This window comes from Pogona vitticeps, chromosome 2 (genome assembly GCF_051106095.1).
Source record: "Pogona vitticeps strain Pit_001003342236 chromosome 2, PviZW2.1, whole genome shotgun sequence".
Lineage (NCBI taxonomy): Eukaryota > Metazoa > Chordata > Lepidosauria > Squamata > Agamidae > Pogona > Pogona vitticeps.
The window spans coordinates 59753910-59767124 of record NC_135784.1 but is presented as its reverse complement, the minus strand read 5'-3'; the positions used below and the strand labels follow the sequence as shown (position 1 = coordinate 59767124).

The window sequence follows — 13215 nt, the reverse complement described above, 5'->3', positions numbered from 1 at the left end:
GTTCTCTTGGTAAAACTCTATTAGCTTTTGCGCTGCTTCATTTTGTACTCCAAGGCCAAACTTCCCTGTTGTTCCTTTTATCTCTTGACTCCCTACTTTAGCATTTCAATCACCTATAATGAGAAGAACATCTTTCTTTGGTATCATTTCTAGAAGGTATTGTAAGTCTTCATAGAATTGGCCAGTTTCAGCCTCTTCAGCATCGGTGGTTGGTTCATAAACTTGGATGATTGTGATGTTGAAAGGTCTGCCTTGGATTTGTATTGAAATCATCCTATCATTTTTGAGATTGTATCCCAGTATAGCTTTCCCCACTCTTTTGTTGACTATGAGGGTTACTCCATTTCTCCTATGGGATTCGTGCCCACAATGGTAAATATGATAATCATCTGAATTGAATTTGCCTATTCCCGTCCATTTTAGTTCACTGACACCCAGGATGTCAATGTTGATTCTTGCCATTTCCCGTTTAACCAATAGCAAATGCCCAAACAAAACTGTAGAATCATAGAATAACAGAGTTGGACGTGGCTTATAAAGTCACTGAGTCCAAATCACTGCTGAATGCAGGCATTCAAATTAAAGTATATATGACAGATGCCTAACTTTCTCTTGAATGCCTCCAGCTTTGGAGCTGCTCACCACCTCTCAAGGTAATTATTGCCACTGTCATATTGTTCTAACAGTTAGGAGGTTTTTCCTGATATTCAACCAAAATCTGGCTTTGTGTAACTTGAGACCATGATCATGTTTCCTGCACTATGAGATGATACAGACCAGTTCCTACCTTCCTCTGTATGACAACCTATTTGAACACTACTATCAGGGAATATATTAAAATATAATACATTATATTTATATATTATATATGTACCATATAATACATTATACTATATATTTAAAGATGTTTGAGATAATTAACTAAAAAAGCAAAAGGTAAAGTGTGCTGCTTATATACCGCCCCATAGCACTTAAAGCACTCCCTGAGGGATATACAAGTTAATTGTGCAGGCTACACATTGTGTGTGGTCCCCCCCCCCGGCTACATACCCCCCTGCCCCCGCAAGCTGGGTACTCATTTTACCAACCTTGGAAGGATAAAAGCCTAAGTCAACCTTGAGCCAGCTACCTGGGATTGAACCCTGGGTCATGAGAACAGTTTTGACTGCTGTGCAGCAGTTTAACCACTGTGCCAGGAGGATCCTAACTACTATCTTTAAACTGATTTACTGACTAAACAATGCTCAGTTCAATTTACAGTGGTGCCTCGCATAACGAGCGCCGCGTTTAACGAAGAATCCGCATAGCAATGCGGATTTTGCGATCAGTAATGCGATCGCATACCGATGTTCCCATACTGTTAGATCAGTATGATAATGGAACCAATTACAGGCAGACCTTGGTTTACAAATTTAATGAGTTCTCTGGAACATTACATAATGCGAAAAATTTGTACAGTGGTGCCTCGCAAGACGAGCGCCCCATTTAACGACGAAATCGCATCACGACAAACTTTTTGCGATCGCAAAAGCAATTGCTTTATGATGTTTTGTCGCTTTGTGATGATCGGTTCCCTGCTTTGGGAACTGATTCTCGCAAAACAACGATTTTCGGCCAGCTGATCGGTGGTTTCAAAATGGCCGCCAGGTAAAAAAATGGCTCCCCACTCTTTTCTGGGACGGATTCCTCGCTGCACGGGCAGCAAAAATGGCTGCGCTATGGAGGATCTTCACTGGACGGTGAGTTTCAAGGCCATAGGAACGCATTAATCGGGTTTTAATGTGTTTCTATGGGCTTTTTTATTTCGCATTATGACGTTTTCGTTCTACAGCAATTTCGCTGGAACAAATTAACGTCGTAATGCGAGGCACCACTGTAAACCGAAACACAGTTTGCCACAGGAATGGGGGCGGCACTATAAACCTCTAGGCACAATGCATCCTGGGGAAACTTGCTGCGTACTGCGGGAAAAATAATTCTAAACCAAGGCATTATTTTCAATGGATTTCCCTTCGTAAACCAAAAATTATGTTAACCGAGGCATTCTTAAACCAAGGTACTACTGCATCTTGGGAGGCAATGAGTGCTCCAACATTAGAGAATCACACTGTGAGCTGCATAAATGAAGGGAGGTGACTGCACAGAGCTAGCTCAGATTCTGGCTTTTTAGGTTTAGGGCTGAAATTGATGTTTTTTAAAGAATAAAAAGCCAGCAGGCCACAAAAAAAGAGAAAAGTGTGCTCCTTAGATATTGCCTCATAATGCTTAAAGCACTCTGGACAATTTACAAGTTAATTATGCAGGCTACACATTGCCCCCATCCTGCAAACTGGGCACTCATTTTACAAACCTCGGAGGATGGAAGGCTGAGTGAACCTTGAGCTGGCTACCTGGGACTGAATCCCAGTCATGAACAAATTTTGGCTGCAGTACAGCAGTTTAACCACTGTGCCAAGAAAAATTTGGCTTTCTTTACTGCATGTGAAGTACATTCACATGCTGAAAAGGTCTGAAATAGCATGGTAAGGAGTCTAGTAAAAAAAAAGTATAAATTTAGGAGGTCTGTTTTGATTAATATCAGTAAGACACCTTAAGCAAAAATGTTTATTTGCCCACCTGAATCAAGGCTAAATTACAGGTAGCCATTTTCCATTGTTGTTGTGTATCATCCATTCTCCCAGTATTAGCCTGGAAAACAAAATAGGAAAAATTTAAATCTTACATACTGAGAGTAAGAACTAGATAACACCTGCCACAATAGTGTTGCACCTGAATTTTGCCAGCAATGTGGCAGATGCAGGTCCTTGTTCTTAGACATTCCTGTTTTCAGCCTTTTCTTAGTAATCAAAGCTTCCCACACGTGGCCCTCCTGGGTATGGGTCTTTTTTTTCCATACAGGATATAGAGAAACAGAGGTGCTGGTTTTTCAAGGGCTGTGACCAAAACAGCATCCGTGCAGGTATATTCCAATCTACAGATATAACTGCAGTCTATACAGTACTAATTATTCACTCTTGCTGATGGCAGATACATTTCAAAAAGTAATCTAATCTGTGGCAGCAAATCAAAGTTTATGATAAAAGGAAATGCACTACTTAGAATAAAACATGAATAGTTGTAGCCAGACATATAAAATATTACACTATTTTTGATAAATAGGGGTGGTGGGGGGGAAGAGAGGCAAACAACTGAAAATTTGGGAGATATGACCATAAACATAGCCAAAGATATCTTATTTCTGTTTGCCATAATGTAAAGCAGGATCCCTTTTGGGAAGTTCACCAGCTAAACATGAGATCAATGATTAATCAAGGGTACATATGATTCTAATATTTTACTTCTCTCTCTCTTGTACCTGGTCATAAAACTTTCATTCCAGATTAAGAGGAAGGGCAGTTCTAAGAACAACCCTCTTTTAAGTCTCAATACAGCAAGAAAAGAATTCTTGTCCATGTGCCCAAGACTAACCACTGTACTGCTTGTCATTATCTACATCATATTCTTGCTGCTTCATAAAAAGCAAATGCAATCTATTTTCATTGATGAACTATTGATGAGATTCTTGATTAAACCTCAGAAAGTTCCTTGCCAAACAACAGTTTTAATTACATCTCTGCATATTAAAAACACAAATCCAAGAATGATACTCACAGCGGTAGAAAGTCTTGATGCCAAGGTCATTTCCAGGTTGCCCTTCAAGCCAACCAGGGCCGGAATGAGGATAAATATTTCTGTGATTGTCTTAAACACCATCCAATGCTATGGAAAAGGAAAAGGAAAAGGAGGGAATGTGAATCCACTGCCATACCAAGCACAGGCTACATGCACATGCGTAAGCTGGAGGACCTGGCATGAAGCTTCTTCCACAACTTTAAACAGCACATGTTCACTTTCTAACCTGGCAGGTCAACAATGTCTCTAAGAGATTGTGCATCAACAAAACTGTTGGAACTGCCTGCTAAAATCAAAATTCTCCAAAAATTGGAAAAAAATGTACTGACTTTTTAAAAAAGATACATAACAAAAAAATAAATAAAGCAACCTGCCAATTACTGGGTCAACAGTATATTGTTATAGGGATATGCAAGTTTATTAGTTACACATGATTTTTTTTTCTCACAGAATAATGTGTTTCTACTGTGAGAACCTTCTGAATAGAGCCAATAACATCTCAAGCCTTGCCTCCCATGTTTCCACACATCTTTTGAAAACATATAACAAAATAAACAGTGATTAACCCATTCCATCAATGGCTGAAATGGCATTGCTTAGCAAACAAATCACAACTAGAGCAGACCCAATGAACCAATAAAATGTATGTAGACATTGACTTACCAAATCCTTAATAATCCAACGGGCCTACTCTAGTTGTGACCTACTATACTTCATCTACTTTATAGGCATCCTTCAGTCTAGAGAGACTCTGGTAACATGCTCTGAATGGAGGACTTGGAACAATGTCTAGTGTTTTGATGCTGTATGCAAAGCTGGAGTGTCCTCTCCAGGGCACAAAGCCTGAGTAAAATAATATGGAGGATAGGCTATTACCCAACCAGCAAATCCCCCCCTCTCTACTATACTAAGTACAGTGGACCCTCGACTTACAGACAGCTCAACTTACAGACTTTTCGAGTTACAGACTTCTCTGGCTGCAAAATTTAGGTTTGACTTGCAGCCAGAGAATTGACCTACAGACCGGAAAAAATACCAAAATGGAACAAAAATGGAACAAAAACAGGCGGTTACGGATTAATCGGTTTTCAGTGTGTTGAAGGTCAATGGAGCCTTGACCTACAGACTTTTCGACCTGCAGCCACCATTCCAATATGGATTAATTCCGTAAGTCGAGGGTTCACTGTAACAGGATTTTAGCCATTATGTAGCTTCAAGGATTAACTTTAACATCTCCTAAACTAAATAAATGAATAAGACATTTTATTACAGTGACTCTGGAGATCCTTTGCCAATCAGAACATTAGACCTTCGGTCTATTTATTTATAAAATGCTTATTTAGATGAAAACGTGTTCTGATCTTTCCTGAAATTAAACAAGAAGTATAGTGTGATTTCTTAGAATTCAATTTAGGAAACAGCAAAGGAACAATGTGTATATGTGTATGTGATATGTTACATATAGTTTTAATACGAAACAATTTTTAAAATATTAAATACTTTGCCCCTTAGATTCTGGCAAACCTGACTTTTTCATACTAGACATGGTAAGTAGGTTCACTGTGAGTTAGGATCGAAATTAAAGAAGGGATAGCCTGCGGGACATTCAGAAGCATCTTAATTGTGAAGGCTCTTCACCCACACCCTCCCACAACAATTTGACCCAAGACAACAGGGAAAAAAAGAGCTCTTGGGCTCCAGCCATTTTGCCCATCTAAAGCTATCCAGCTAGTATGAGAGGAAATACCACACGTCCATCAAATAATAACAGCAGACACACTTTCTAAACAGAAATAGCAAAGATTTGATCCTAAAATTGATGTTTAAAATGAGCGAGACAAAACCCAGAATGGGTGAGTTACCTGGTCAAAGCTATACTTGGAACCAGGATGATCTCACCCATTTTAAAGCAAACAGTAGGGCCCTCCTTGGTGTCAATTTAATTGTGAGGAAATCTGAACTGATCATGGAGAGTTAAAGTATGTCTAAGAGAAGCTATTCCCTACAGATTCCTATAAATTATATTTAGGTTTTAACCATTCTCATCTCCATAAAGAATCCTGTGCCTTTATTTTGGGAGTGTGTTAAAGGAGAGGCAGTATTACTGGTGGGGCAGTGTGAGAAAGAGGTCAGGACTAACAGAAAAGTCAAGCAATCCAACATGTGAATTCTAACGTTTACCCCGTACCGAGTTCTTCTTATGTATAGCTGTTCCAGTGGACTTGGGGCGGGGGGAGGGAGGTTCTGTCAGATTTCTTTTTGACTGTATTCAGTTCAAACTTATGGATGACCACACAAGTGTCAAACCTCCCAATAATGAATGCAAATATTCTACTTTTACAATAGCACTATCAACTGCCAAGGGCAACTCAGTGACCTCTGTATTCATTTCAGTCTGGAGCCAAAGATTTCTTATTCATCTGTGTCTGCACTTTTTAATTTCGCTTTCCTCAGGACACTGATTAGTTCACAAAGTGGTGATACACATGGGCTGTGCTTTGGTAGAAGGGACAATGTACACACAGTGAGTACTGCTGAATCTTGCTTACACTGCTTTTCATTCAATTATGACAAGGTTGAGATTTGCTGGTATGCTTGTACTCAATGCAGTTAGCACATACATTTTGTGATACACTCATTCTGCAGTTATGCAAGAGATAATTATTCTACAATAAAAAACATGAAGTGCGAAAGTATGACATTGTCTTTGTTGCATAACTTCACAACCAAAGGTGAAGAAGAACATAGCCCCCAAAAGTGGCGGGGTCATTACTGCCAATAATAAATACTGTATGCCTTGTTTCCGTTCCTTATATGTAATGTATGAACCGGCTGCTCTACACCAATTTTATTGCTCTTCATCAACTGATCATCTGGGTAGGGAACATGAATATTCTTACTGGATTAAAAGTTTCTATAGGATTATGCTTAGTGTGATTCAGAAACAAGCCCCATTTGGTGCCTTTCTTATCAGGATCAGAAAACAAGTGAAGAAAAAATTGTGCATCTCAAAAGAATATAGGCAGAAAGGCACAAAAGTGCTTGGAAATGCTACAAGGAGCCCTGTTTTGCTACCTTGCTGGCTAATTATCATTATGCTAGGACATGTGTTTTCACAGCATATGAAGAAAGTAAAATTAAAATGGATGACAATGAAAACAGAAATCTTTTTCCCACAGATCTATGCCTAAGGATGTGCAAGAAACGGAATGATCTTTCTGGTATGGCAACAAAGCAGACATATTGGAAGACTGTCATGGGACTAAATGAGCTCTCCCATAGACAAAGTGAGGGTTTCTGTCATCTTAGATATTCTCCAGATAGGGAAATATGCTAGTCTGTATACTGTATTGACCAAAACGGGGGGGAAACAAAATGGCCCCAGAAAGACTGAGGAATCCAGGCCCTTTAGCAATCATGGAATGTTGAGGAGTGTTGAAAGTCTGTTGAAAAGGGAAAAAGTCTGTGAGCCCCAATGCCTTATTATCTCCTGAAAGGAGGGATGAAATCAGGTTGAAGATTTGCACAACTCTGTCCAATTATTTTGTACACCACGGGGAGAAGAAATAAAAAAATATCCTCTTCCCCAAAGGTGTAACACTCAGCTTAAGGTTGCTATAGTAGCCTCCTGATCAAATAACCCTACCAATCAGTAACCGTATGTGATCACAGCTGTCATTTCCTAGTAATTTACATCTCCCCTCTTGACTGCTTATAGGGCCCAACTTGTTCAGGATGCTGTCCTGTCAGCTGAATCCTAGCTTCTGTGTTCCAGGATAAAAACAAAAGTGTGCCATGAAAAGGAATGAAAACCATTTCCTCTGACACAATCTAAGTACCAAGACCTCTTTAGAATTCTGACATACTCACAAAACATACCTTCCTCACAAGCAGGGAGGCAGCATGCTGTGCTGCTCCTAGCTAACAGATAACCATATTTAAAATGGATGCTCAAGGTCACTCAGGTAAACTAGACATTTTCCCCATCTTGTTATCAAGGTATGTGAAAGAAGATATGTACATACTTGAATAATATCCATCAACAAGCCAGCAGCCACCAAGCTTAAACCTGCCAAGAAGAATGGCCCAAAGATCTGTGATGCAATGGAGAATGACGATTCTGGAAGGAATCCACTGGCTGATCTAGCAAATTTACAGGTGAAACCCCTTAGTTTCTTTCCATGGAAGCACAGTTCCAATTTCAGCTGGGTGACAACCATGGCTGAATGCCATTAACCCATACTCAAGAAGCAGGAGGTGAAGAGGATATCCAGAAATAGAGGTGGCTCTCACCTCTCAGCAGCACAGTCCAGGATTGAAGGCACTTTTCGGTTATGGCTGTACAGTACCAAGTCTTCAGTTGGATGCTCTATTCTTCTTCAACCAACAGGCAACAAGGTTATTTTCCCTAATGCATTTGGCTTAGAGAGCTTGATTTCCACTAAGCTTCTTGAAAGTTGCTTCTTGTACTCCAGAGAGGAAACAGAATCCAAAGGAAGATTAGGTTGTTTAGGATATTTATGGATCAAAACATATAAAACCACATCTTCAGCTACTATCACCTGGCTAGAAACCAAAAAAGACTTGCTTAAACTCTGGCATTGAAAAATACCAGCATGAAGAGTGACAGGTTCTGTGGGAATACTTCAGTCACAGATGCCCTTTCTCCTCATGTTACAAATACGGTGATTTAAAAAATAAGCCTGTCCTTCTGAAACAACCACCACTGCTCCAGGTTCACCATGTGTGACGCTGAACTTTTCTTGCCCTTTCAAGACAAGGGAGGGGGGAGGGCAGATTAACTCTTTATATTTGTTTCCCTTCTTCTCTTGCTTCCTCAAGGTGAAGAAAGGTCACCAGGAACATGAGCCAAATCCATATGAATCTCCGGATGTGACAGAAGAGGTCAACAGGAAGAGCTAGGAAGATGTAGCAGCTGGAAGGGTGCTTTTATTTCTCAGCTCCTTTTTCTTCTCTCTGTTTCTCCAGCCCAGCTAAGGGTGTATGAGTTGAGGAAATAATGTGGTTTCTATCTCTAAGTGACTAACTTTCAGAAGAAAGGGGGGGGGGGGAGAAATTCCACAGTAAAAGCCAATGAGCTTCAAAGGAACACCCTTATCTGCTGTCATCGCTTCAACTTTCAGCTACTATGCAAAGGCCATGATAAGAGTCTCTGCATGAGTTCTATTTAAGGTAGTTCCATAGTTAATGGAAAAGTTTCCAGTCACTTCGCTGTGGCTTTTTATTTCCTGTCCCTAAATTCTTCAAAATGCTGTAATGTATGGTTTCCCAAAAAGTATTTGTTTATAAAACCATGGTGCCCATGATGGGATGCCGATCCACAGACGAAAGCATTTGTTAGGCACGTAAAATGACTGATGGAACAAAAATGATCACTGCTATTCTTTTACTCTTTTTATTGGACCGAACAATGGAATCACAAGAGAATTTCCTGGCCAAGACTGATCATACTTTGCAATTTGTGTGGAAGTTCACAAGTCAGATTTTTATCTCTGAGATATTATGTCGTCTTTGGAATAAATTCTTTATGAGCATAATCACTGTGTATATTATTTGGAAAGTCTGAGAAGGTTAGTGACATGGAATGAGTCTGCCACTGACCAGATGACAGGCCTTTTATCATTTAGTTTGCCTGTTGAAAGCCACTAAGCCACCTTAAGTGCCTATTTTTGGATTAAAAGGCTATTCGGATAATTGACAAATTTTATATATGTATATAATAAAAATAAGTCAATACTGCCCCAAGTTAAACATGTTGATAGCCCACTTTTTGTCTGCCTAGCTTGTTAAGTCATCTTGCCTTCAAAGTGTGGAACGCATAATGGTCCCATAATTTTATCTTCATTACTTTGTAGAGATAAGTTAGGTTGAGAAACTGTACAAGTCCAAGGCTAGTCCCACTGGCTTCAAACCTAAGCAGGGATTTATTTCCCTAAGCAGGAAAATTGCACACAAATGGTGAAAAATCACTGAATTATGGTATTATGAGAAAGGGGGAACAGCAATCTAGGAGAGCCCGTCTCAGGCCAAAAGGGCCAGATTCAGTCTTTCCCTGCTCCATCTATACAGTATGCACTCCATCTCACTAACCCTCAGTGCACCGACCTGTTGATAACAGTTTGTTTACAAAATACAGAACAGTTCTGGAAACAAATTAACAGTCTTCCTCACGTAGACTATTTGGCCTCATTAATGTTTTCAGAAAAAATACACATCTTAGAATTAAATCACAGAATTCAGTCTTTTTAGCTGCTGCTCTCCTTACAGCGAAGAGATTTAAAATAGGTCCAGGCTTACACTTATAACTCTTGTACCCAATATTCACCAAGATGGAAACTCACTAGGCAACCTTTTAGACCACCGGCAGCTTGTAGACTGGGACAGGGAGACACCTCATCCCAAAATGTCAGGACTCACACTAGTCACAAGTCACCCTTACTTTAGACGTCACCTTGCTGACCAGGAAGTAGAACCTCCCCTAACTTTCTATTCCTACAGAACAATATTGCATCAACCAGCATATCTTCCATTTCCTCTTAAACATGACGCCACAGAGGCCTATTGGAGGTCTTGTTCACACACTGGAAACTAATACACACACACACCATCCAGCACTCCTCAGTTCCCTAGCTGATGGATGGGATCACGGGGTGCTTCCCTTCAGATCTGGAGTCTGAGGGAAAATGGCAGTTGGAACTGAGTGTTCTTTGTGGGCAGAGGTTGGAGGGGTATGCAGTGAGAGTTTCCCTTCAGCTATGAGGCAATATGATTATTATTATTAAAATAAATAGTATGAAAACTATCAAGTAATGACAGAATCCTCTCTCAAATGGCATAGTTGTTACTTCAATTGCCAAACCTTTATGTTCATCTATTAATAGTAACAACTCATTCTTTCCAATCTTCATTATGAATCTTGTTTCCCCGCTAGGAAACCTAAAAAAAACAGTGCTTTACTATACCCCAGTCCTGAAGACTTAAGCGGCACTCTAGAGGGGAGAAAGGGCTCTAGTAAGGCATTCAACTACTAGCTAGCTAGCTTGGGGCCATTATTTTCCTCTCTCAAACATTCTGTGACACAGCAGCTGTTAAAGGTGTTTGCCATGAAGAGATACAGTAGCAAGTACTGTATCACCTTTACTAACAGTCTTGGGAGAATGGGTTCATTGCACTCCATCAATAAATAAGAACCATAAAAAAAAGTGCAACCAATGAATCAACATTAATTGGCATTTGAGTCAGGAGAGGCGAGTGTACAAATCCTTTTTTTTTAAATGACCTAGTTAAGGTGCCTCCAGTAAAGATGGACACATCTCCAGCATGGGACTAATAAAAAAAATACAGAGCCCTGAATAGTCAAGGGACTTTTCTTTCACTACAAGATGCAAAAAGGCCATAACTGAAAATATAAAAAATACACTTTACACAGGACATATAAAAATAATTTCTATCAAATATGAAATACTGTAATAACCCAACCCAGTGTATTAAGTGCTTCTGAAACCATGAGTCAGTCTGCCTGTGTAAATAGACTGGCCATCTATTTATTGTATATATATATCAAATTACCACCTTATGTATAACAATGGCCATAGGCAATTCAAACATTATTGCACCGATATTATAAATATATCAAAGCAAAAGCTAAACTGTTTTTCCAGATGACATTAAAGAACAAAATCTGTTATTACCATTTGTAATCCCTACCAGGCAAAGGAGGGGGATTTAATATTGCGGTTGAGATATGAGTTACTGAACTCTGCTTCCCAACACTCTCCAGCCAGTGGTGTACAGTTTCAGAGTATCATTGGTAGCTAAGCCAAAAATTGTGATCACTTCTTGCTCCTACAGATGTACTTACTCCTATAGGAAAGGCACAAGAATTTGCTGACTTGAGATATCTGAACATCTCCTTTTGACAGTGGCAACAGCACAAAGAATAAATCCAGATCCCCTCATTGGCCTTTCCTGTGGGAAATATGTTGATTTGCTGCTGGGTGAAGGCATTCACGATGCCACAAACTGGCAGCTGGGTGAAGGCATTCACGATGCCACAAACTGGCAGCAGGTAAAACCCTCACCATGTTTTGGTGTGTGTGTGTGTGTGTGTGTGTGTGTGTGTGCCTCAGAGCAGCAAGATTGCCTTGCCCCAATGACTCCTCCAGAAAAGTCCTTGACTGACCTTTTTCAAAAACAGAATAATCTTTCCTCCTTTACATAGCAGAGTCTCCTATGCAGGGTGAGCAGAAGTGTGGGGAAGGGGGTGAGGGCTGGTAGCTATGAACTAGTGGTGGCTAGCTCCTACTGGAGTTGGTGGAGTGGAGGCGAAACCAAGGAATTACCAGAGGTGGAGCAATCTTTTGAATACCTAGCAATGCATGGTACCACAAGGGGAAACTGAGGCACCTGAACTTGAAACACACTGTATCAGATGTGTAACACTTCAGGCCATCCTTTTGTAATTTTCCAAAAACCTACATAACTGCTTTGAACTGCAGTAGGATCCACTGGAACTGTTTGCACACTGACAAGATGTAGACTCAAGTTCAGAGTCATGAAGCTAACAGCCTGAGCACAGACCTTAGTGTCAATTTAATCTTACAATGCTTCCATATGACTATTTTAATAAGCAAGCAGCATATTTTTAATGTGTGACTTTTAAAGTTAATTAAATAAACACTATTGAGTCATGCCACTGGTGTGGAATATTATGGAAATGCATAGAAACGTGTTTTGTGTTGCTGTTATTTTTATCTTATTCTAAGGATCATCCAGTACAATAGAGTAAAAAAAACCATAATGTCAATTGAAACTAAGTGGGACCTCTAATCTTACAGAACCCTAATCGATTTCTTTAATGTTGAGCAGCACAAGGTTAATACTGGAGAGAAATATTAACTCCAACTTTATGAAAGCTGTCAGAACAGTCAACAGGGTTTGTAGTGTCATCCTATCAGGAAGATAAGGGGCAGCTTGACCTGGTACTCTACAGATCAAATAAATCAAATGTACAGGAGGACTACAGTGCTAAAAATATAATCCATTAAGAAAGAATTCTAGTTTAAGTTTAGAACAGAAAAACCTCTTTTGTAGAAAAGAATTCATTTGTCCTAATTCTGTGTTTTGCTCTTTTAATATCAGAAATTGCATATCTTAAATCTTGCCTGGTTAACTGTACTCAGGTTTGTGCATATAATATTGTGCAAATATCTTAGTATATGTATTTACAGAAAAGACAACAAGGAATCGTGACAGTTTATGATCCGAGAAGGGTTGAGGGGTGCTGACTCTAAAATGTTGGGATGAGATACATATACACATGCTCTGATCATGAGATATTACACCTTAAAGCCAAACCACTTTGATTTGTTAAAACTTTCCAGAACTTTTATCTGAGAAAGTGGACTGCAATCCACAAACACTTGTGCCACATAAAGCCAGTCAGTATTCAAGTTGCCACAAGATTCTTTATTTGTTTAGACCTCTGACTTGAATTTATTTGTTTTATATTTTTCCATTTAA

At 39.6% G+C, this 13215-nt stretch overlaps 1 protein-coding gene across 6 annotated transcripts in view; it reads right to left on the bottom strand.

The window, feature by feature from the left end:
- Window positions 1-13215, bottom strand: part of SLC41A3 (solute carrier family 41 member 3) — a 54990-nt gene that overhangs the window by 28098 nt on the left and 13677 nt on the right. For 4 of the 6 annotated variants that reach the window (XM_072989520.2, XM_020815156.3, XM_072989522.2 and 1 more), the window contains 2 exons: window positions 3652-3759; window positions 2617-2688 (listed from right to left, as the gene is read on the bottom strand). In XM_072989520.2, the coding sequence (XP_072845621.2) occupies window positions 2617-2688; window positions 3652-3759 (180 nt within the window). Of the gene's footprint in view, window positions 1-2616; window positions 2689-3651; window positions 3760-7697; window positions 12311-13215 lie in introns of those variants that run through there. The other 2 variants (XM_020815158.3, XM_020815160.3) reach the window with 2 other exon arrangements.